At 45.0% G+C, this 25468-nt stretch overlaps 2 protein-coding genes across 3 annotated transcripts in view; both read right to left on the bottom strand.

Annotated features, from left to right (window-relative positions):
* Positions 1 to 25468, bottom strand: part of RIN2 (Ras and Rab interactor 2) — a 123147-nt gene that overhangs the window by 91119 nt on the left and 6560 nt on the right. Inside the window, exon 2 of one of the 2 annotated variants that reach the window (XM_072857666.1) lies at positions 18848 to 18913. The exons of the other annotated variant lie outside the window; for it this stretch is intronic. The gene's annotated coding sequence lies outside the window, so the exon portion shown is untranslated. The remainder of the gene's footprint in view (positions 1 to 18847; positions 18914 to 25468) is intronic. 2 annotated transcript variants of the gene reach the window in all.
* Positions 14393 to 25468, bottom strand: part of SLC24A3 (solute carrier family 24 member 3) — a 183200-nt gene continuing 172124 nt past the window's right edge. The window contains exons 16-17 of the mRNA XM_072857674.1: positions 18848 to 18913; positions 14393 to 17823 (exon numbers count right to left, since the gene is read on the bottom strand). Coding sequence (XP_072713775.1) covers positions 17674 to 17823; positions 18848 to 18913 — 216 coding nt within the window. The 3' untranslated portion in view covers positions 14393 to 17673. The remainder of the gene's footprint in view (positions 17824 to 18847; positions 18914 to 25468) is intronic.

Genomic DNA, 25468 nt, shown 5'->3' with positions numbered 1-25468 from the left:
TACCATTCCTTAGAAAGGCCAAGCATTATGAAGTCAAATGGTAGGAAGCAAGAGGACAAGATAGGACCTAAAATGTGAGACACGTGAGTCCAGGTTCGTAAGTAGCTACTGCATAGACCTCCACTGAGCCCAGTAGATTGCTACCTACTTATATTTAGCGCTTAATCTTCAGCCTGGAGAGAGCTGCGACAGCCAGGAGCGAGGACAGAGCTGCAACTGGGCTAGGAGACATTTCCAGTTAACGCAGACCCATATTCTACAGGCAGCTTGGTTTGAACGGGAGGATCTCAGTAACAGAGTAAGTAGCTTTTTGAATAAGGATGCCAAGATCCGGCCTGTTAGGTTTAATATTTTAATCTGCTGTCTAAGTGTATCGCTGCTCTAATCACAGCCATGGTGGAGTCCTTGAGTAGTGGAAGATTAGAGAGACCATTGATAATCCCTGCAGTGCTGCACAGATGAAAGCTATCAAGTGGATTTACAGAGAAAATACGGTATATACAGAAACTCATTTTCCAGTTGAGACAAAACTATTCATTAATATGTGACACAGAGCATACTCTGGAAAACTGGAAGCATATATTGAAAATGAGGAGATCCCAACAGGCCTAATGCGTATGTGATGAACCAGTTATTAATAATCAATCCAGCAAGCTCTGTCACGAAGGACGGATAGCATTCCTGTAGGTATTTGTAAGTCTCTGTGCCCTAGATGGCATTGCTCTGCAACATTCGAAAACATACTGCTGAAATCCAAGCTCTCACTGCAGTCAGCACAAAAGAATTTTAGGCAGGACAAGTGTTGATTTAAGTTCACACACAGAGATAATAGCAGAGTTCTCTTTTTAATGTTACTTGTTTGAGACATTTCCACCGCAGCTGATACATTAATTATGCCCCTTCCCCCCCCATTCACTCTTTAAAGGCTCACTTGTAAAATCTTCTTGTGCGAGCAGTTGCAGTAAGCAACTGCTCTGGTTTGAAGTGGTTTCATTGCACCTGCTCTCTCCAGGCTGTGGCATTTAATTGTTTTTGTGTATTCTGCGCTACTCTTCTCTAGTGATTTGCTCGGCACTGTGAAGAGGGCTCACACCGGTTGAGAGCACCATTTGTTCCCGGCCGTCAGAGGCTGAAGATGAGCCTCCTTCTCCCCGAGCGCTCGCTGCAGCCCACTTACGGCAGCTGGAGGGGAAGCGGGCAGATGCTCAGCTACGCTAAGAGGGCTGATTACATTGCAGCAGGCAGCAAAAATACACACAAAATCAGCATACCTGCAGCTTGCCCCCAGTCCTGTGGCTGCATACTTCCCTTTCAGAGCCACAGCCATATGTCGCCTCTGCTTCAGGAGCTTTCTAGAAAGCACAGTGTGCTGGGAATACCTGTATGCATCCACCTGCCAGCGCCGAGGCTCAGGAGTTGCAGTTTCAAGGAGCTGAGCAGCCCCCCAGCAACCTGAAGGCTGCCTAAAAAGCATTTTGGCACTGAAAGCCCTAACCATTAAGGACTCATTCTCCAGAGCGTGCTTAACGTGTCTAGGCACCCCAGGCAAGGACGGGGAGAAGCCTCGGGTGGGAAGCCTCGCTAGCCAGCCCACTGAGCTGGGAGATGCCTGCAGCCAAAGCCCCAGGGCTGCGGCGGAGCGCGGGATGGCAATGCCTCGGCCTTTCTGGGATGCGCAACCCCATCGCTTCTCTTAAGAGGTGGCTCTGTCCACAGCTCCTCGCAACTCAAGGGGCATTGCGCTTCTTTGGGACGCCAAGCAGTGGTGGCGTGCCCTGCTCTGCAAGCACATGCTCTTCCTGTTGCCTGTGTCCTGGAAGGCTGCAGCACCAAGAGGCTAAAAAGCGTTTGGGGTGGAGGCTTGTCTCCATGCTCTGCCTCTTTCACTAGATTAGCACAAAGGCAGGCAAGTGCTTGAATTCCTCAGGCGTGAGAGAACAGTCCTGGTTCCTCAGATGCTGCGGACCACAGCGCTGACGTGGGCTGTACAGCGGGACCGTCAGCTGCGCTGTGGCAGGTAAAGGTGGGCTTAGGGAGCAGGGCGTGGTGTCGGATCTTCCTTGGCTTTAAGAATGACATTTTGGAAGGAAAATTACTCTGATGCTCCGGTGCAGGTTGGGGTACGTATTGTGGATGTACATAGCGTATAATTTGTCTTGTGATATAAAGGGAAGGAAAGATCCGCCACAAAACCTGCATCTCAGGGTTTGGGGTTTTTTTTAGATGTTATTTCAAAGATTAAAACAAAGACGACAAGACATTTCCCTCAGCAGCAGAGACATTCATTAATCTGTCCCCTTGCAAACATGATTTGGGCATGACTGAAGACTTCAGAGTTATCCATCAGAGGACATTCTGCTGAGAACACAGGCAGAGGCAGTTTTGTTCGAGCAGCAAAGGATGGAATAAACAGGTCAAAACCAATTGGGCAGAGCCCGGAGGGATGCTGTTACCTGCAACTTACAGCGAAAAGACCTCTCATCTCTGGAAGGGGTATTTCAAAGCAAATAGCTTTCGGGGAGGCAAAGACACAGTTGGGCCTCGGTAAAGCAAGCTAGAAGTGACCTGCAAAGGGAAAATAAGTAGGATTTGTACCCTAGTTTTGCATCTTTATGATGGATAAAGATGGCCAGGTGGGAGAAGAGGGGTAGCTTTCTGTTCACCACTTTGCACTTCTGCTCTGATGTTTCATTTTTGGTTCTGCACTACAAATTCACGTCTTTGCTTAGGCAGGGTTTGTGATGGCTGAAGAATAACTGCAAAGACGACACAGCAACAGCTTCTAAAAAAGCAGAAGTGAATACATGAATATGAAATATACACTCTTCAGTAATTCCTCCAGCAAAAGCAATCATGGCTTGCCTTAACACTCTGATTTTCCTAACTTTAATGAAAGTGCCTAGAAATTCAATTACTTCCCCTGGCCTCTGGAAACCAATTTCTAACTTTCCAGGCTGTAAGTTACACAAAATTTTTCTGAAGTGAAGTAATCACAAGGCTGAATCAAGAGAGAGGCATATTTGGCATATCACCTTGGCAGGGGGTAAGGAGTGAGAGTATCTTCAGAGTCCAGCCGCCAACTGGAACAGCTCCAAATTGTGACGAAAAGCAAGATTACCTTTGAACCAGAAAACTAGTCATGGGGAAGTCTCTACAGAGACGCAGCATCTGTATGGATCCCAACGTACCTTTTGGGTTGCCAGCACACAGAGCTGGAAAGCAAACAATCGAACCAATGGAAAATATTTTCAAGACGACGGCTGGGCTTGCACCGATGAAAGATTTTCTGCATTAACGTCAAAGGCTGCACCTCATCTCTGTGCTCACGGACAGAGACACGGGATCAGCACGTGTGCCTTTCTGCACCGCGTGACTCTCCCGCACCTGGAAATAGCTGCGGATGCGTAAATAACCGACCTCCTCTGCCCAAAGCATGCCGCTGCTTCTCGGGGACACGGAGGGTACTTCAGAAGAAAGATACCATTTTGGCAGTGGCTGTTACAAAGACGTAAGCAAAGGTATTTTAGGTGGGGTAGCCAGTCCCAATGACATGCCTTCTCATTCAAGGATCTCGAGCCCTTCTTTCAGAGAAAGGATAATGGGCGGGGAGGTCAGCTGAAGCGTCCCAACCTTCCCATGCGATGAGGTGGAAGCAAGGAGAGTCCCGTCACCAAGGCAGGCTCAGACTTCGGGGAGCTGCAGTCTCTGCTCAGCTGGTGCAGAGCGTAAAGGCAGCACAAGGATTTCACTGCTCCAGAAGCGTGCCTTCTGGCAAGACCTCGCCACAGGCATTCTGCAGCTTTCTGCAATGGAAACGGGCTGCATCAGAACCGTTCTAATAGCACCTCCTCCTCATTATTATTCCAAGCATTACTGAACATATTACTGCAGGAATAACTTCAGAGGGAGGACTGGCTCTTACAACCACGGCTGCCCCTGGCTGAACGGTCACAGGCACAGAGCCCTTCCAGCTGCAAGAGTGACAATCAACTCCACTACCCTCTGCCTGGAAGACAGTAACTACCTTCAGTGCAGCCATTTCAGATCTGGATTGCTGTAACAGAGCAGAATTTGACTCATTATACGATAGCAAACAGAACTCCCTCAGTGTTTGTTCCTGCGTGGACTCCGACACGTACAGGCCACACGAGCCAGACGATTTCTACGTGCGTTACTGTGGTGCTCAGGCCTGTACAGCAATGCACATTAAGTGGCGGAGGAAATACAAAGTATAAAAACTCTTTCTTCTTCCTTCACTCCCTAATTCAATGCCCAGGTCAAACGAGTGGTACAAAGTATTCTCAGAATTATGCCAAAAATGAATAAATCATTGGGATTGTGACCCACAGGGGTGCTCTACTCCTACGTCCAAGCACACCCTGAAGTGTTAAGTTAGTACAAAGAGAGGATATTTTTATTGATAAACATTATATTGTCTTAGTGTAGATGTCTGACACATTATTAAATCAAATGACAAAACATTTAAAGTAATTCATTCTAATAAAACTTTTTGATATTCCATAGACAATAGTGCTGTGAATTTTGTTTATAGTATAACACATTAAAAACACAGAAATACAAGTTTCTAATTTCATAGGTTACCAGCAAACAGAGAAAAATGCATGCTTTCATTTCTGTTAAATTTGTAACTTACACAGGCAAGTGGAACAGCTATGCATAGAAGACTATTCTACAACAAGTTGTAAAACAAACATACAGAAAGACTGACCTTATAATACTTGTACAAGTATGACAAAACCATTGTAACTCATTTCAAAAGGTAACAAATGTTTTGTCTGTGGCTCCACCATTTTAACACTTCTAAGCTGACTTAATGAAAAGCTATTTTGAGTAGAATTGTATTACTAGAAACCACTGATTATTTTGTTTTCTGGCTGGCTATAAATGAACATACATTATATGTGCATTTGCACTCAGTTCCACCTATGTTTTCTTCCTTACGGTTAGAAGCATCACAGAATCTTCCCACTCAGTGAAAAGGAACCCAGACAGCGTCGTTTGATCCCAAATCAAACAAAAGGTGCTTGTATCGCTCACTTTTATTGCTGTGCTTCCTGCGGCTCTGATGCCACGACTGCACCATTAACTAGAAAACCCATCACGCACACAATTCAAAGACATCTGCACGGTTTCATCACAGTCTGTTCCAGAACAAGCCAGAGTAGGGGCTGCATTCAGCGGTCTAAGACTTCAGTAATGGGACAAACCCAAGTTTTCCGTAATAGCTCCACGAAATTATCAGACCTTGAACAGCTGACTGCTGGGCCACGAGATGATTTAAACACACGCACCCCCCCGCAGCTGCTGGCACCGGGGCTCTCCCCGCGTGCCTTGGGGGTGCAAAGCTGACTCGGGGTGCAGGCTCTGACGGGGCTCCTTAGGTCAGGGACAGCACCACGTAAATACGGCCGTTTGGGCTTGGCTCTGGAAAAGGCTGGAAGGGGCTACAAGTGGGCCCCACGTGCAGAGAAAGCAGCTGTCCTGACGCCAGCTGACTCGCTCTCCTACAGGTACACACCTGCACCCACCGCAACCGCAGGGCACGCGCGGGCAAGGCCCTTGCAAGGAAAAGAAAACAAAGGGAACTTTCTCAAGAGAGTCTGCACCCAACAGCACCCGTTGCCCTTTAGTGATGAGCAGAGGCCCAACGCTGCTGAGAATTCAGCCGTGGTTTTAGTGCAAAAATGGGAGCTATCAAAAGTGCTGAGCTAATGAAAGCCTGGTCCAAAAAAAAGCTAGATGAGCCAGGGGAGGAGGAGGGGGAGGAGGAGGAAGAGTGGGGGAGGGCAGGGCCCCCCAGAACTTGTGCAACATACCTGAGGATTAACGGGTCTGTCTGCTCACCCTTTTGGTCTAGTGGAATCCTGATTTACCAGTGCATGAATTCCCATTGCCACGCTTGTGCCGGGGTTGTAGGCAGAAGTGAACTTCACCCTGCGGGGCTGCTCGCCACACACCCGTGTCCGCGGCCAGATGAACCACGGACTGAAGAGGAGCACCAGTCCTGCCCTCCTGCCCGTCCCCGCTGGCTGAAGCTCTGACGGAGGCACGAGCAACGGGAACACCCGAACCATTGCTAAACCTTACCAAGAGGTTTCAGATGGCACAGCACTTCGACAGACAGCAAACCGCCTCCCCAGATCCCCAAACAAACATCTTCCTAGTTTGGTTTCGGTCTTGAAAACAAACATTCAACGCGAGGATGAACGTAATCTATCATTCCTTTAGTCGTCTCTTACAAATACTGCCTGCATTACGGGCCTAGTGATGATTCTCAGCTTTACAAGGACAGACGGTGAAGCCAATCAAACTATTCCTCAAGGGAACATTAACTAAAATTTGTCCCTAGATCTTCAATGCACGGCAAAGTCCACTACATACCAGCTCATCTCTCAGGTATGCCGACGGCTACTAGCATGTTTATGCAACCATTTAGGGAACAGACAGAACGCATAGTTGTCAAGCTAGGATAAGGACTGAGTCGGAGACATTGTTTTTGGCATACCTCTCCCCCTCTCCCTGATAAAGGGATGCAGCACTTCTCACTGGGGAAGAAATACCTTTCATCAGGAGGGCGAGAGTTGCAGAGATCAAATCGTATTCAGGCAGACCTCCGCGTAAATGCGACCCCTGCAAAACTTGCCCGCGTCCTAATTACACAGCAACCAGCTTTTTGTGATGCCATATCACTCTCATTTGCACTTGCTCTCCACAGGTGCCGAATAATTACAGCATCAACCTTAGTGTCCTTTGCTTCCATCATCCATTTAAAAAAAATCCTTAAGAACAAAGTTATTCCACAAACATCTTGCTTTGGCTTCTTTCAAGAACTTGTTGTAGTTCAAGTTCTGTGCTTGCTCATTTGACCTAAGCATCGTGCCACTTCACAATACAATCGTGAGATACAGAAATGTACGTCACACTCGGGTTTTGAGTCACCAGTGAGAACTACTGAAAGAAAAGGTTTCTAAGAATCTAGGACGAACCGCTCGGCTGAGCTCTGTGCTTGACAGAATGCAGAAGCTCACTTTATGCAAATCTTGAACATTGCACAAACCTTTCTGAAAGACTGATGCAGTACTTTATGCAATCAGCCCTTGTCTTCCAATTTTTTCTTTTCTAATCTGAAAAATCCCCAAGTCTTTAAGAGCTGATGAAATACAGGCTTCCAGTCTTTTCCTCCCCAATACATTGTCTGTAAAATGACTCCATCGTTGCTCTGTGTTTCCCAATGACAAGCCTTACTGTAATTCACACCGACAGCAATGACGCGATACATTCTTCTACAATGGAGATCTGCTGACCTACCTGAAACCAAAGCGACGCAGCGGAAATAGGGAAGTATCGCATTTGCGCGCGGTGCGACCATTTGTACTGCAGGATTTCAGGGTGGAGATCCTGGCCTGCTGTAAACGGTAACCACCCTGTCATAAAGCTGGGACAATAAACGTCAGCTTCACCCAAGCGTTTGCTAGCGCACGACATCCGTTTTCAAGACAGATCTTCACATTTAACCAGAGCCATTTACTGTTGAAGGGAGCTGGGGAAAACCAGGCAAAGGAAGATTACTTCCTTACTAAAAGAAGATTACTAAAAAATAAAAAACCCTAAAAAATAAAAAAAATCTACTTGTTGGTATCTTATGAACTGTGAATTTTATTTATCGCAAATGGTACCTTGTGACAGTGATATTACAAACAGTAGAGTGCAACGAGTATTTGCTATTTGTATGTTCCTACTCTTACAGATCAGGAGGTGAGCACTGCAGAAGCATCTCTGGGTCTCTCGGCGTTCCTCAGCGTCTCCACTAATGTAAGTTACAAGAAGCATCTGAGAAGGTCCCGCCACTTTTTGTGGCCACTCAAGAGGATGGTACCATGCTTGTAACGGCTTAGTCTGCTTGGTCCCTGGTTCAGGAAAACCCGGCCTTAGCTTTAGGTGGGGACTGAAATTAGGTTCCTAAATCTTCTGCCAGCGTGGGGAAATGTCTTCTTGAACCAGGGGCTCAGCTCTTTGTGTATGATAAGTAAATAAATAAATACTTCAGTGCAGAATCTCCCAACCTCCTCAATGTCCCACACATGCTCTTTTTTCTTTTTCAAAGCTGTCTTTATGTTCAGAAAATGCAACTGGAATTTCAAATGACTAACAATAATTACAATTAGAAATGTTACTGAATGTACAAAGATAAGCTGTTTAAGCTTTTGACCTGCTATATTATAGATATGCAAGTGCCATGCAGCATTCACAATACCTTGCTAATACAATGTGGAAACAAATAAAAACTAGCGACCATCTCTTGCATTTATAAATAGCTGTGTGTAAGACTATCTTAAATACTGATACACTTAGCATCTTAGCAGTTGCCATGATAGGGCTTTATTCCTACGCAGATGGCAGCTGGTTACCACAGGGCTTCATTTTAACAACAGTGGACATACTAGGTAAAGTATATATATGTTGCTTCAATGGAGATCTACGTTCATACATTTTAAAAAAATAATGCCAAAAATCTGCCAATGAATTACATGGACTGAGTCCCTCAGCAAAACTAGTATAGTACAGTCTGGCTTCATAAAGCGTAAAAGGCCGAGGTCGGACCTATAATCACTTAGGATCAATTATGTTTATTGTATAATGAGTGTCTTTGCATAACCGGAACTGAGCAGGGTTGTATCCGTTTCATTCATTTTGAGGCCTCTTAAGACATAAAGTATCCTCATACATGCAAATTTCCCTTTGAGGAATCTTTGAAAAGACATCCTATGAAACATCTTCCCACGTACTGTGTGACGACTGCTTATTTCGATGGTTTGGGGCATTTTAGAGGCAGACAGTAGGCTTACGCCGTTTTGGAGTCGGGTTGTTTGAGATCGGTGTGCCAAGCGAAGATCTCCTTGCATCTTCTCCCATCAGTTTACGGAATCAAAAACTACATCCTGTTTCTGCTAGCCCAGTGCATGAATTCTGCGTTAAGGAGGACGCGGGTCACCCTTCAAAGCCAGAGGGATTCAGCTTATGAGATAGAAAGTAGAAGCAAAATCCTAAATCCTTGCAACACAAGGAGCAAGATAAAATCTTAAGGAAACAAGCAGGTGGCTGTTGGGTGTACAGGGATGTCTGCTTTTGAAAAAGATTCCATGGCACATCCCAACATTTATACAGGGCCTGCATATCTCAGCTCTATCAGAGGTCCTCCTACACGCAGCAGCTTAGGTCCCAGAGAGGCGTGCCCTCCCAAAACAGCTGTGCTCCTAGAAGTAACCGTCCACTGAACTGCCTGAACAAGCTCCCCTTGTTCTGACACCGATCAGCGCGCGACCGTACAAGCAGCTCTGCCAGCCAGCGGTAAGCTTCAGCAAAGAGACAAGGGTGTTTGCTGCAGAGGGTGGGGAAGGGTCAGCACCTCCTCACCTGGCACAGCTGCAGCCGGAGCACATCTGCCTGCACACCTGCGCCCTTGATCGCGGGACGGGAGGGTGCAACCTGTATTTGCAGATAGCATGAGGAAAACTCAAGCCCTCTTCATTCAAATGATGGCAAACTACAGTACTGCAGGGTTTATCTTCTCCCTTGCCTTCCCCCAGCCTCATTCCCTTACTGGACAGCTTAGTTCTCTTTAGTTTAGCATTTGCTGAGAAAGTTACAAGATGAAATTCTAAGGCTGTAACAGCCAGGAAGGAGGTTTGCCTTCTGCTAGGGACTGCACTTGGCTCCTGTAGCCACAGCGTGGCATCCGACTTAGCCATCCCACAGAAAATTACCCCTTCCTCAACAAAGGCTGGCCTCGACAAAGTGAAGTCAAGAAGTGACACGGATGCTGATACAGGACCAGGTCCTGCAAACTGTCTTTCATTACCATAGTCCTGCCAAGACCTATCAATCCTATTTACACACAAGTTGTACCAGGACTCAAAGTCACCATGTAAAAGCATGTTTTTGTTAACATGACTTTCAACTTAATTGCAAGCGCTGGCTCAAGAGTAGTCAACAGCATCAGAGGGTCCTGAACGTGGCCCTTCATACTTCACCGTCTTTATGCCTACAGATGCAGTTGCACGAAGCTGGGACATGGGAGAGAACTACTGCTGTGGCATCTTAGCTCAAAGTTTGCCATGCAAAATTCTTTTTCCGTCTCGTCCAAAAGCAAACTGGATCCTCAGAGTCAAAAGACCCCACCCAAGCCCTGTGCACGCTTCAGAAATGCGAATGCCCAATGAATTAACTAGCATATGGCAGGCAGAGGAACTGCCCAGCTCTCCTTTTTGCACTGGCAGGAGCTGCTGAGAACGCAAGGCGAGAGGGGCACCCTGCCGCTGGTGCATGCTGTTAACAGACCCGCTGGACGCCTGCCTGCAGGCTGTGGGAAAGTACACTGCACAACCCCATCAGCAGACTGCCCGGGCTCAGGCTTGATCCAAAGCCTTTCCAGCTCAGTTAAAACCCTTGCTTTTAACTTCAGGAAGCTCAGCATCAGGTCCTGTTTGCACAGGAGAGCTACTAACGTGGGCTACTGCCTTCTACAGAGGCACACAGGAAAGCAATAGAGCACCTCAAGGCAAAAATCCATGAGGGAAAATCTACTTTCCTAAATAGCATCAGCAGCTGACTCCCAGTGAACAGTTTATAAAACTTTAACAAAGTCTTCTAAAAGTCACTTCCCTTATCTTAACCCAGGGCACGTTCGTTATGGGCTCTCATCACAGCCCTCTGCTCACTGACCACACAGGACTCTGCCCCCCGACCCCACCCCGCAACGGGAACACCCTGCTGCGGTTGCGCCCTGCGAGAGCCCCCGCTCTTCGACCGCACGTACTGCTTTTGTTGGGCACTTAAATAAACCCTGCTGATGCCGAAGAGCTGGATGCACTAAGCCAAATCTCTCAGGAAAGCACTTAAACATGTGCTTAGCTTTTGATAGGCGGACCTCTGCACGCCGAGGTACGTGCTTCAAGGTAAGCAAGGGCTCTGGTACTTTCTGGACTTGCAACTTAGGAGCCTGCCTGAGCACAGGCTGCCCAAGTGTGCCAGGACTTGAATCAGGTCAGGGAAGAGGTGCACGTGCCCCCGGTCCCCGGCACGGGGGTGGCTATTACCCAGGAACGGCCGGCAGTGTGCTCCCGCCACCTTCCCCGGGGAGCAGCGCTTTGCGTGGCCCCGAGCCCCTGCGAGAGCTGGGCCCAGGAGCACGCCCCAGCTGCACGGCGCTGGCCGAGGGCAGCGTGGCCTGTGGCTACTGTGACAGCCTCTCCCACAGCACGCTGCTGGCCAGCGGGCACAGCTACGCCGGCTGGGACAAAGAGCTGCCCGAGCCGAGCTTTCTCAGGAACCATGGCAGCCACGGGAACCGCAGGCTGCCCAGAATGGAGACACGGCCCAGAGGACACGAAGGACATCAGCGCTCCTGCCGTCCCATCGCTATTTCCCTTTTAAAACTCTGAAACTCCAACACTCACTAAATGGCAGCGATTGTACCGTGACCATGTACCTGTACGCTGATGGACGGGAATTATTACAACAGGTCTCCTTCAGAGATGTGGTGCTTTGCTACCCAGGGGACTGCTTTACTGACACGACCCCACCAGTTGTATGCAGATCTCACTGCAGAGGTCTTTATTTTTCATTCCTAATGGCAGAGTTACATATCCCTGTGATTACTAAAACTTGCTTACGTTACGGGCCTCCCTCTGCGCAAAACATTTCTGCAGTTAACTCCTTCCGCGACCAAACGTCTGTCTCTACGTGCACGAAGTGAGGAGAGCGCTTGTTTCCTCACCTGCTCCAGCGCCTGTCGGCCAGGAGACAACAGTGACCAGAATTAAGGTAAGACTTGGTGCTGAGGGAAATCTGTGTTTCTCCTACGAGAGAGGAGCAAATACCATTCCAAGCTAGCAGGCAGTAACCAGTAACCAAGGGGTGGTGCGCACCAGCAGCCCCCTCCCTCCATTACAGCACAAGACTGACAAACCGTCCAGCAACAGGGATTACTCCTCCGGGAATCCAAGCTCCTGCTTTGCTTGCCAGGCATGCCCATGGAAAACCTCAGAGGCAAATGCTGAGCGTTTGAACAGATCTGTAACCAACTACAACTTTCCTCACAGGTTCAGGCATGCAATGTTGTGCCTTCCCTCAACTGGCAATAAAAAGGCTATGTTAAATTGTTGCTGTAAAATGATCATGCTGACTTTTAGCACCATTCAAATCCTACCCGGCAGACAAAGATTGTATTGACAAGATTTCTGTCAGGTTGTTTTGGTGTGGAAGGTTTAAAACTTGTTCTGCAAGGCTATTAGAAAAAGTAAAATAAAAAACTACCTAAAATATACCACGATAAAGTCATTTTAACTATATAAATACATTACAAAATCTGTTGCTTTAAACAAGTTGTGCTTTTTTTAGAAGCTTTCCTGAAATTAGATGCTTCTGCCCAAACTGGGATAACTTGGCCTAGATCTCGGGCTCTTTTGGGGCAGTGAACAATAGATTTCACAGCCAAATTATATCCTCTGGTGCAGACTGAAACAAACTGCCATTTCTTCCCTCGTTGCTTTCCCGTGAATAAAGAAAACTTTTCCAAAAGGCATGGGTTTGCCCACACCTGAGATTGATTCTGGAGATTCAGCCAAACAAGCCAGAGCAGTTTGGGTGGAAGTAGATGCATTTATGAAATATGCTTCAGATTTGAGGCCACTAAGTGCTAACAGAATATTCATGTGCATTTCCTTAAAGGTGCCTAGTCGTATTAATAGTCATTCATTTATCTATTCGGATAAGAAAATAAAAAGTTCATCTTTAAAAAAACAAAGTGCAACAGTCCTTTTCAGGACTTACTGCTGCAAACACGTACACTGACGCTACAAAACAATCAGTGGGGCTTTGCCGTTGATTTCGATAGAGGTCAACTTTCACTCCAGTCAGGGAATACTGAAAACTCTCTTCCTTTAAGCCTCGCGTGATACTTGGTATGCCCATTCAGCATACTCAAACTCTGCAGTTCCTTAAATGTGAAGTGAAGTGGCTGAGGTCTTCCAAATATTCAAACTTCCACCGCTTTCCTTAAAAGCAAGGCTTTAAACTGATTCAGTTAAAGCTGTACAAACCTAACATGGACATTCTTACCTGGATTTAAGTCTATTTTAGACTAACTTAGAGTGGCTACTGATCAAGTGAAACTTCATGAACACAGTGCAGATTTAAATTCAGCTAAGCATGGTCCTCTGAGATTGATTTTTAAAGTATATATTTAAACAAGTTTAAAGCTCCAGTGGTGCAACTTTGAAATAGATAAACTTTACACTATTGCATCTCTGTGAGCTTTATTTGCAAGGATTAGGGTTCCAAAAAATCTTGGTATAAGAAACATTTGTCAATCAGCAGAAAGTTATCGTTTTCTAAAAAGTTATCCAACAATATTCAATCTACATTTTACCTCACAAGTATTAATATGGTTATTTGGAAAAGGCATATAAAAATTCCTGTTCTGACAGCAGGATATTAAAAGTTACCCCTCAGCTTGCTCCACCTACCTTGAACGTGGTTTTTCTAAAACTAGATTGCTGTTCTACCTGATTTGTTTCGTCAAGAAAAAAGCCAGTCACACATCTACCTGAATGTTAAGAACGAGCATTCATTTTCACAAGCGCCAATATCACAAATCCAAAGCGTGCTAATCAGTTATTTCAGTGACACAGCTGAGGACAGAAAGCTGAAAACAAAGCAGGCAAGTAGCATCACAGGAAAAAAACAGAACAGTTATACCAGTGAAAATCTCCTCCCATGCACCCATTTCAGGTTGGTGTTCCTATTGCAGAAACAATCCACCAAAAAGTGCAGTACATCCAAAAAAAAAAGGAAAAAAGAAAAAAAAAAGAAAAAGAAAAAAGGCAAGTATAAAATTCACCTTTGGTAGGGACAAAAGCAGTTTTTCCAGCATGTCTTAAGACCTCCTCCTATCCTATCCTATCCTTCTGCCTTTGAACTGCTGTCAAAGGAAGGCCATCCACATGTCGAGCAGAGTTGAAACTAGCAAGGGATCACATATTTAAATCAGGTCAAAGTCAGATCTGCAGTGAAGCTCTCTCCGCTGAGGAAAAGGCTCTTTAATCTCCCTTTGAAATACTCATTAAAAATCGTCTGAAACCGCTAGGAATGAAAACAAAAACAGTCGACTGGTCCAAAGACCAGAGCAGCCTCAGACGTGAAGGTGACCCTTGCTTTCAGAAGAATAAAAACCCAAATGAATCACAGTCTTCAAAAAACCCAACCCAACCTGATTTCACCCCTGGGCCCCTCCACAGCCCCTTTGTGCCTCAGCTCCCTCCTTCCTCCCAGCCAGCCACCCCCCAACCACCCCACCGCCCCGGTCCCAAGCGCCAGCCCCGCCACGCCATGGACCCGTCCTGCCCCACACCTCCAGGGGCTCTGCCAGCCCAGCTGCCCGTGCAGGGCAGGGCAGGGGGCAGCTGCCCCTGACGGGCTCCCGTGGCCCCACACCTCAACGATGGCCTGCGGCTTGGGCAGCCGAGGATGCAGAGCTTCTCACCAGGAAACCAAAGCCGGGCGCGGGCTGTCCCTCCGCGCGCAGCCGGCAGCTTCCAGAGTCTGACGTCAGGAGGAGAGAACCCCTCAGCCTCAGTCCTCTGCTTGGCTCGAGAAAGTAAAGCTATTAACATGCACTGCATTTGAACATAACTGTCTATGTGAGTTTTGGAGATGTCGTACAGGAAGGCTGCTAAAAATCGCTCAAGTTTTTTGCTTTGGGGACTTTTCCACAGGCTTTGATTATGCTAACAAACTTGAGAGGCTCTCTCTTTTGGAGACAAAACCAAGAACGCACACATTCAGTTGCTCTATCCTGTTCCAAACCAGGTCTGCGCTGGCTGATTTGGTTCCAAATCGTAAGCACATCTTGCTGAAACAGTCAATATAGGAAGTGCTTATCAATTCATGTATGGCACAGATAATGGCAGTTCAATGTACCTTTTGCTTCTGCTTAGAACAAACAACTTGCAGAACATTCCTGCACAACACACAAGTGTCAAAACAAGGTATTTCAGGTTTTACACACAATGCAAAGCTACGATATACTACAGTATTTAATGCACACCAATAGGAAAAGTTCCTAAAAAATACTCATGCAGTTTTTGTGCCATGGGATAGGTAATGGCTATTTCGTAGAAATAGATCCAACTGGCTCCATTGGAGCAGCAGTATAAATATTCAAAATAGAAGTAATAATAGGCCCTGATGTGAAACTTCTCTTTTTTTTTTTTTCCCCTTCCCCAAATCTGTGCCTTCTGTCAGCAAGGAAACACTCTGCTTAGGAGCAACTGCATCTTGCTACAAGAGTATAGCTGTGTATTTGTGGGGTGGATTTTAGTGGAATGTGCCACATTGTTGCTAACATTGTCTGATTTAAGGAAGTATTTTAGGCATTTTAGTGGTTATTATTATTATTAATCTCATTAACAACAACAAAGAAAAGAAACAACAGCAACAAAAAAACAACAACAGGAAGGTACAGCGGGCTTCCTAGCGCAAGAGGACTTCCAGCGGGCATAGTTACGAGACGGCTGCTCAAACAACAGGCTGCATAGCTCAACAAGTAGCAACACAATTGTTTTCCAGAATGAAAAATGATGATGCAGGCATGTCATTGACTCTCTCTACCGCCTGTCCCTGGACCCTTCCTTCTTCTTGCCAGGGATCCACAAGCACACTTTGTTCACTGACGCCAGCGGTGCATGGCTTTTTCCACTGGACGTCCTCGACACGCACAGTGCAACGGCTGCCAGTGCCTCCACACATTTAGTGTAACAAAGAAAGAAAATCAGGTGCTGAGCTGAATGGAAGCCACAGGGTGTAAATATTTTGATTTACAACATTTTGCCCAAAGAAAATTAAACTGAAAAAATAACTTCCAAAAGTGCAAATGAAATAAAAATTGGCTTTCTGTCTGTGAATGGGGTGCGCTCTTTTTTTTTTTTTAGTTGGAGGGTTTTTTTCCTGCTATAGTTTAGGGTTTGGTTTTTTGTTTTTGTTTTTTTTTCCTTTCTCTCTTTTAGGTAGGGTTTGCTGTGCCTTTACTACCAATATTTGCCACTGTTTGTACCATAGACAAAAACATTCACCTAGCTGGTAGTACCTTAATACATTTCAAAGTAGAACATATACAAGAAAGAGGAAAAACCATATCAAATGAATCAGAAGTGATCAGTGCTTAAAGTAAATACAAGAGCCAGCACTGGCAAGAATCCACAGTATCAATACATACAAATGAAGCTGTGATGGTGTTTCTCATGGGGTGGAATCTGCCTGCATATTAAAACAGAATTATACAAAATCTAGCAGGGATATTGGAACAATGAATAGCTAAACTTTCACAATAACTTAAGATCTGTGAGCGAGTCTGCATTGAAGATATTCCACATATTAAAAAGTGCCATCTCTCTCTGTGTCTTCCTTCCTCCCAAAGGAGGGGTGATGAATCCACATGATCTGTTTTCAGGTAAGTTCAACTGCTTAAGACGACAAATATCTGGCCAGGTCCAGTGTATGCTTTAAAGAGTGGCAAATTATGACTTCAGTAACTACGTCTGTGCAAAATATGCCTCTTTCCTTTTAAAGAAACCAGTGTCTGTAACTCATTTAGAAAAATTCCGACATGTACTTACGTCCTTCTCGGAACGAATAAGACATGAACTATTGAATCCCCCCAAAACAAGAAATCTGATGAAGCAGAGAAAGTTCTGACCTTCCATTTCCACGTGCAGATCATTAAAAACCAGGACACCTCCTTGGTAGCCCTCCTGGGCTGGCGATCAAACTATTGCTTGGAAATACCATAAACACCCTAGTAATAAAACTTCAACATTAGTAGTAAAATGGTAGCAGTGTTTATCCTTTGAATCCACGTTTACCTTGCATTCCTCATCACACCTGTACAAGATTCATTATTTATGGTAAAGTCATCATCTGTTGCCTTGACAATCTTCTTTTAATACAGAGTAAATCCATTCATATGCTGAGTACCTTGAATTGTATTCCCATATTACACTGCCCTGTGACCTTTGGATCATTACAGGAGACCCAGCACTCAGAAGGAGAAGCTGATCTCTGGCAATTAAAAAAAAAAACAAACCCCAAAAAACCCCCAACAAAAAACCACCCCCCCCAACAAAAACGAAACTGAAAAAAACCTAAACAAAAAAACCAAAAAAATTCCCATGATTCTCCTTGAAAATCAGCCCCTGTACGATGTACCCTCTTCTGCATTGTGGCAATAGTCTTAAGTCATAAATTAGATTAGTCTTCCATCAAATAACTTAAAAAAAGAAGGAATTGTAGCAGACCAGTTTTGCCTGGCTTGACGCCAGTTAGCAGCCAGTTCATCTAGAGTCCCAGTCACACTGTTCAAAAACTGAGCTAGGAAATCACATGAATGTCGAAAAAAATAATCTTCACATCGATGCAGGATTTTTCCAGGTTGTGGGGGGTCAGGGAGAGGGCAGACCTAGAAGGGGCCACGGGTCCTATGAACAGTGAACAGGATATACGTCACGACTTGGAGGTGCACCGCATTCAGGAGATGCCAGCCGTGGTTTGTATTGCACAGGTAAGAAGGAAGTTCCTCCCGACAGTCTGCCACCTGCATTAGTGATCTCTGCACATGGGCAAGTTCACAAAAGTGAAAACATTGAATTCTGTCATGATGGAGAAACACAGGAAGATGCCGTAAAGGGAAAGGCACACACACCCTAGCTTCTTATCCAGTTTCCATTTGTTCATGTGGACGCCAAAAACCTATAATAAACACAGAGTAAGCCACCACAGCAGGAACATTTCACATAAAGTGGTAAATCCCCTTCTCAATTACAGGAGCAGGAAGATGACCGTCCCCTTACTGATCATGGTCACCTGGAAGCAATCACAATGCAAGTACTGCAACAAGTGCGCTGAAGACCACAGCTGAAGTAAATCAGAGCAGCCCCCTCGCTACACTGACTTACATCACCTCAAGTCCTGGCCCAAGGGCCTTAAGTTTCTGCAGTGAATTTCCTTTTGGCAAGAACAATCCCATTTAATTCAATCAGAAACGTTTTCAGAGGCCAGATTCCTTTTCTTCACTCAAAATGCTTCATGTGGCCCTCTGCATCTCAATCTAGAGCCACACAGCCTAAGGCTGTGCTTGCCTTTGCTTAGTTTGCTCCCACGCAAACCTCTTAAAAGATTAAACTCTTGTGTACTTGGGAATCGTGTTGGTGTGCAATGCACAGGGGGACTCCCTATAGCAGCTGGTCTCAAGATTTGGAAGGTGTCACATAAATCCTCTTCTCTCTGTCATTTCTAGTCTGCTATGCTGGACTTGGACAGGTCAGGGAACGCGAGGCACTGATTTCAACAGAAACATTGTCATGTCCAGGCAGCATTTGTTCTGGTCTGTGTTGTATTTCAGAAGGTTCCTACAGAGGGCCAAAGCAAACTGTGCAGCATTTTGTCTGCCTGTCCAACAGGAGAACAGATCTTGTCATGCATCAAGGGATCTGCTTCAACTCTAGCATGAAAAATAACTAATGATTACTAATGGATCTCCTGGACTCCTCCCATGAAAAATATACAAATACGAGAGCCATCTTGTGACAGTGATAGCTTCTGCAAAGTGCCAGATTAAGGTCTTGGGAAGTTTCCAAGAGGAGTGACCAATCCTATCCCTTAACAACAGACTTTGCAACCACTATTACAGCAGGAGATGAGAAAGGAACAGGTGAAGAAAATGTCTATAAAAATCACTCTTTTGGAAATGAAGAACAAAAGACTATATACATACTGTGACAAAAACAGATGCCAGCAGGAGACCAACAGAATAGATAAGTCCTCTGCTGTTTAACCGAATCTGTAAAAGAAGGAAGTTTATAAAACCATGTCACAATTTCAAGCAACAATATTTCTCTCTGCTGATAATTCTGTAATCCTAAACTGCTGAGCTGCTAAACACTGGCTTGCAAGCTGTAAATGCCAAGTCAGACCATCACATCACAGATTATTTTGCCTACTCCCTATTGCCAAAGAAGAGGGAGTATTATTAGACTAGCGTCCTTAGGACCTGACAGCATTTCAAACTGTCCCACCCCCACATGGGCTTTGTCATCCCTTATACTGTTATATCAGGACATTTTCTTTTTGGCAATTAACTCCTATGTGAGTCCTGTAAGAACAAATGGGGGAAAGGGAATTTTGCATTCAGTCACCAATTAATGCTTCACAGTGGGGGAAAATAAACAAGGACACACACAAACACATCATTTCTTCCCTACTCTTACTCATCTCGGTGAAGGAAACAAGGCAGTAATCTCACAGCCTGAACCTCAGCTGCTGAAAATCATCGATATCAATGCATCATGGCACACTAGCACAGGCTGAACATTATTTAGCTCTGAGGCAAATAAGGCAAAGAGACAACTTATTGCCTGCAGGGCTGTGTAGAGATATCATCGCTAAGGTACCCAGGCGCATCACAGGCTCTGATGTAGCTGTCTCCACGACAGAGCCACAATTACTTCCACTGTGCAAGTGGAGAACCGAGATACAGGTCCTCAAGCTGTGGAGCTATTTAACTGCCACTTTTAGAGGCTCTGGAGACTAACCAAAGGCACTCACCTGCATCTTTAAGCCCTAAATACATTTAAAACCATGATTTTATGTGACATAAACCAAAAGCTACATAGGAAGGGTACAGGGAGCAAAGCCACCTCTCCAATCCTGTTCCTCAGCTAGGATCACACTTCTCCTCCGTTTCCCATTCTTCTCTTGGGGAGCTTAATCATTGCCCCTTTGGGCATTTTTATATGATCTTCTCAAACGGTATCATCTGCAGTATCGTTAAGGGAGCAGCCAGGTGGAGTCTCTCAAGGCATTTCTGCAGGGGCTACTGTGTGAAGGAGTCTTCCTCCTAGGGAAGGTTGGCTTCTCCAGGGAAGCAACAGGGCAGCTGGCAGCTGCACGGTGGGTGCTACAGGCGACTGAATTGTAAATCTTTAGACCACCTGATATCAATTATTATCTTAAGGCCACTGTAAGGTAACACAGCCCATTGTATTCCTCCCTGCACCTTCTGTGCAGTGAAACTCTACGTGAAGTTGAGTTTCAGATGACAGTAACCAAAACTGATTACTATTTAAAGTAGTAACTGACTATTTGAGTTTCCTGGCAGAGATCAATCCTAGCAAGAAATTATGTACAAGCATTTTTCAAGGATGCTTTAGAAAAGGACATTGCTACTGTTTGTCTAGTAGACTTTGATTTTGTGCAGCACAGGTATACTTTCAGTCACACCGCTCTGCTGCTGAGGTCAAACAGCAAAACTAAATGCAGTGATCTTCCTTAAATGGGCTGATATCCAATTCGTAATTGCTCAGCTTGTTCTACATTTGTATATGAGGAAAAGCGAAAGCATTAGTCCATTCCTGCAAATGATTTGCAGACAAGAAAATAGTTCCCAGAATGGAAGTTCATCCACCTCAAACACCACATTTTTTTCTAACAGCTGGATTTATTTCCTGTTTTTTAAACTGTTTTTAGTCCAATAAACAATTCAAACTAAACTTCTCTGCCACAGTATTATTTTCTCAACTGTGAACACAGAAAATAATGGTACATAGTGTATCACTGGCCCCTTTTCAGTGCTTGCATCCTTCCAGTTAGACTATAAAGCAGCCCATTTGCAAGAGAAGTGGGTATTGCTAATTTGATGATAAGCGGCACTACAATTTCATGAATGCAAGACTGCTCAGGCACTTGTATCTTTTTGCATCACAGTCAGGAAAAACTTCTCACCCAAATATTGCCCCCAAATCCACAGCAACGATTTAGCTTCATTCCCCAAGGACAACTGAGGGGAGAATCCAACTTCCAGAGTCAAGAAAAGGATTATCGGTTCTGACGTTTTGCAAACCTGAGCCTGCAATAAACTCCATCCACCCAGGATCCTCTATGCAAATCCATGCTGGACACAAGGTCAAGCATGCTGCAAAAAGCCAGCTGGAAGGATTTCTCTCTTCTCCTGCACATGCTCAAGATGCAGCATGCCGACGCATTGCTGTACTTCCAGTAAACCGTAATAAGCATGAATAGGTCTTGCACAGCTACTACACACTGGAATTGTTATAGCATTTGTACTCACAAGCGTCCCACCAATTTGCAGAGCTCTGTTGCGGCCTGAGATTTGCTGTTATCTTCATGTATGTGAAAATACTGGCTTACACAAATGGCACATTTTCCTTCTTTAGTGATTTTTGCCATCATAAAAAAGGCTACAGCCGTGATGATCATTTCTTCTTAAAGGTATTACAGGATTTCTTTAAGACATAAGCTATAAGTGTATGTATGTACAGCGGGACCATTATATTCCTATGGCCATCACATGTAAAATACAATATTCTCACAAGAGTGACTGTCCAAGGAAATGAAGGATTTGGATTGCTTCAGAGTGTGAAGGCCAGTTTTGGGACTGTCTGCATAACTGAAGGTGAAAAATGTAACGATCCTGCTGTTAATGTAAACTGCAGGTGGTAAGCGGTGGACAGGAGGAAATGTATTTTTGCAGCTATGGAAGAAGTCTCTAAGGCCACTGCAGCTTCTATTACCAGTCCTGAGCAAACCTCAAAGTTTTGCTGAAACAAGAGCTGCTCTTGCAATGAGAGACAACGTCAGGTTCTGGCCCAGAAGACCTTTTTCTATGATATCCTACAGCATATTTCCTGTTACACTAAGGAGCCAGGACAAGCTCATCTGGGGGCTCTGTGCACACATTACTGCTCCCTGGAGAGACAGATTAGTCCACTGCGCTTCTTTCACTCCCATGCATCCACTTCTCTTCTCTTGCTTCCCCTAATCTGAATAGTCCATACACGACAGCTAACCTGGATTTCCACTTTAGTTATTCTAAAATGCAAAAAAACCCTAAACCAACTTCGTGTAACTAAAACACAAATTTAAAGCCACCTTCCCTGCTACCCCAAATGAGCAGCAGCTGGCTGGGAAAGACAGATACTATTTTACAATAAATTCCTGTCTGGATTTTGGTCACAAATTCTGTTTGACCAGTGCCAATATCTGTAAAAACTGCCAGTATGAAATACATCAATCGGAAAGGAATCTACAGGAAAGGGAAGCAAATGAAGCAGCTGGAATTATTTTAGCATGGAAAATGTCTGAATTCAACCTGAAGTGCAGACGCTGCTTCTCAGTTACATCATTAGCCTCCATAAAACCGGCAGACATTTGGGAAGAAGACCACTCCAAAGGCCTCTGTGTCTAATCTGCTGAGGACAGTGCTTCCGAAGAGAGGTGTTTGGGACTGCTTTCTTTGGACTGTCTGCAAGGCTCCTCTTTAGAGGTCATTCAGGGGAACAAAAGTTGCTATTAAGGATTATTCAAAAGTAGAAAGTGTATGCTAACGATCTGTGACAGCTTTACAAATGTAATAGTAACGCCCGTCATGCTGATCCCACACAGGCAAAGCAAACATGGCAACCCCTTCAGCAGTGTGGGCACCAATTTTCCCTTGCAGTGGTACTGCATTAAAACACTTCAGTTTCACTCCAGGTTAACAGTTCTCAGCTTGGCTTAATTAGCAACGCTCCTGGCCTGGGATCTAGCCCAGCTCCCACTGCTGAGCAAAGCAATTAGCCATTAATTAACCTAAATAACAAGAACTTTCCTATACAAGGCTTGACTATTCCCATAGAAAGCAAGGATTTCCTAGGAGGGGTGAAAGGGTGATTTCTAATGCAGTTTTCAATTTCCAGTGCTTTTTGCTCCAGAAAAAATCGGTCCATTTATTAGGGTCATCGCCTAATACCTCACTCTGCCATGGGACAGCAGGATTAAAACCCTTCCATGTACATAGCAAAGGGTGGTTTCCTTGGGCGAGCAAATGCTAGCTGTGGAATGCACTTTGTCAGGAAGCTCATTTGGCTGAACTGGCTACATATCACAGATGGACTTTCTGGAAGAAAAAGTGCAACTCTTGGGGTAAAAAACCCTGGTTGGTGAGCTCAAAGCACTATAAAAGCTGTGCAGAATTCCAGATGTTTCCACTGTGGCTCAGGTGATGCACGCATGGCATCTCCCTGCCATGCCATGGAGCAGACAGAAAAGGGACAGAAGAGGACAAAGACGACAGGTGAGAAGGGCTATAAAACAACGAGAAGTGAACGGAAAACAACAGAAAGACAGCTGGAACAAACAGACATTGATGTAAGCCTGTCCCCAAAGCAGATTTGCCCTGGGACGGCTAGGAGATGGATTCCATAGATGGGTGCTGGGTGTAATTCCAGATGCAGTGGAGTTGCAGTATACATGCTGGGGAGTTACTCTATGTGCACACCAATAGCCCAATTAATTTGGCTTGCTGCTTATGCACAGAGCAGCTCTGCATGGGGTGTGCAGGGAGTCCAGCTGCGTATGATGCATTGCTCTTCTGGCACACGTAGTAAGTCTGACCTCACTGGACTTTCGCACATGTGGAGAATGGCATACGTTCAGGCACCGTGCCCAGGGTCTCTGGGTTATTTAAGACAGCAAGCCGATTTACACCAGTAAGAAACCCCCCTCATTGTAGATATAATTCCTGTTTAAGCCTGTTGCCCAGATACCTCTTACTGTAAAGGTTTCTTGGACTAATACAGTGCTTTGAGATTCTTGCAGACTTTATAGCTCACATTGAGAAGAGAATGAAAGCTGTCTGGGTTTGTTCAGGTCCAAAATGCAATGGTAGTCTGGTCTTTGAGGGATGTTTTTTGCTAAATATTCTCACTCCAACAAAGAAAGGTCTCGGAGCTAGATGAAACTCACTGCCAAGCATTTGGGGGGGCTGCAGCCTGAGGATTTGGAGAGATGTTCTCCGGTGAACCTTGCACTGGTGGTAGAAGGGGTTTCCAGCGTCAGATCAGCCAGCAGCGACTTCCCTGATGCACAGATCACATTAGAGCACTCCCCACTTACCAAAGCTGAGGGAGGTAGGCTTGGGCAAATAGCCCACATTGTCTGGGGTACGAGCACATATTCTCTTCTATCAAATCTGCTACTGGGCACTGAGGTATTTAGTTCTTGCATGAAGAGTAACAGAGGACTGCTGCCAAAGCTCTTGGCTAGCCTATGCCTAGCTCTGGAAATAGTTCTCTGAAAATATAATGAAAACCCCCAAATATTAATGAAAACAAGACCACTTACTTCTAGTAAACATTGCTATTACTTACCTATCACCAACAAAGAGAACACATGGTTTCAAAAGAGACAGGTTCAGATTTGCTCTAAGTCTGCTGCAACTCTGCACAGTGTTGCGCTAATTGGTGCACAGCAGCAGTTGCTCATCAGAACAAAAAGGCAGGTCTAACAGCTTCCTACTGTCTTATCCTACCTGCTAACGCTAAAGGTTTTCCTACAATCCCCTCCTGTTTGGCCCAGGCCTACATTACAGCCATTCTGTCCACAGCAATGGCTAGAATCACAAAAGCTGCACAAGTAGGCGTGCTGCTTTTTTTAACCTTCTCTCCAGCTCTGGTAGCCTTTCAACATTTTCTAACCTAACGCCCACCTATCTATTTCAAAAAGTAATCATACAGAACATGAATTGTTTTATACAGTATTGCTCAGTGGTTCTGAGGTAGTTAAATCCTAACGAGGCTGAATAGCCACTGTTCACTTATTTCTCATTTCTCTCATTTTAGTTCTCCACTTGCCTAAAGGATCCTTTCTTTTTCTGCATTTGATTTTGGACTACCTGCTGCTGTTTCACTAATTTCCAGTAAGTCTACAGCTCTGGAAATACAGTTTTAACTGACAAACTATTCCCACAATAGGGGGACTATATAGCACTGTAGCCTGCCCTATTTCTTATTGTGACTTCTAACTGTGAGCACAGGAGCTCAGAAGATTCTGAAATTTGGTACAAAAGCTTAAGAAAAATGTGTCCTTGATCTGTCAAAATCAGGGTAGAAATCAGTCAAGCAGCCTCCTCATGAAACAAGTGGCATTTCCTGCAAGAGGCAATGGAATAGGTTTTCTCAGGATATATGAGAATGTGTAAGTCCAGGGAAAACAAGGCTAGCAAAACATTCAAAACTCACAGTAAGGGAGGAGATAATTTCAGTTTTTAGCAAAGAGCAGAAAAAGGGCCTCAGCTGGAATCTTCTTAATTATAGAAGGAAAAGCTCAGTTCTCTGTTTAAGAATAGGAAATGCTTCTTCCCCAGGAGAGAACTGTCTGCAGACGAAGCACTCCCTCATACTGCAAGGAGGAAAAAAATCAACATTTGCAAACTCTCCTTTGAGGTTTGGCTTGTATCTAGTGGCTAAAGCAAGCCAGAAGAACGCTCTGTTTTGACTGCTCACACATGAAAGGTTTGCAAGTTCAAAATCTACTCTGAATTTGAACAGAGGCTATCTCC

Source organism: Ciconia boyciana, chromosome 3 (assembly GCF_034638445.1).
Source record: "Ciconia boyciana chromosome 3, ASM3463844v1, whole genome shotgun sequence".
NCBI classification, from domain to species: Eukaryota; Metazoa; Chordata; class Aves; order Ciconiiformes; family Ciconiidae; genus Ciconia; species Ciconia boyciana.
Note: the sequence above shows the minus strand (reverse complement) of the source record. Positions and strands in the feature narration are given on the sequence as shown.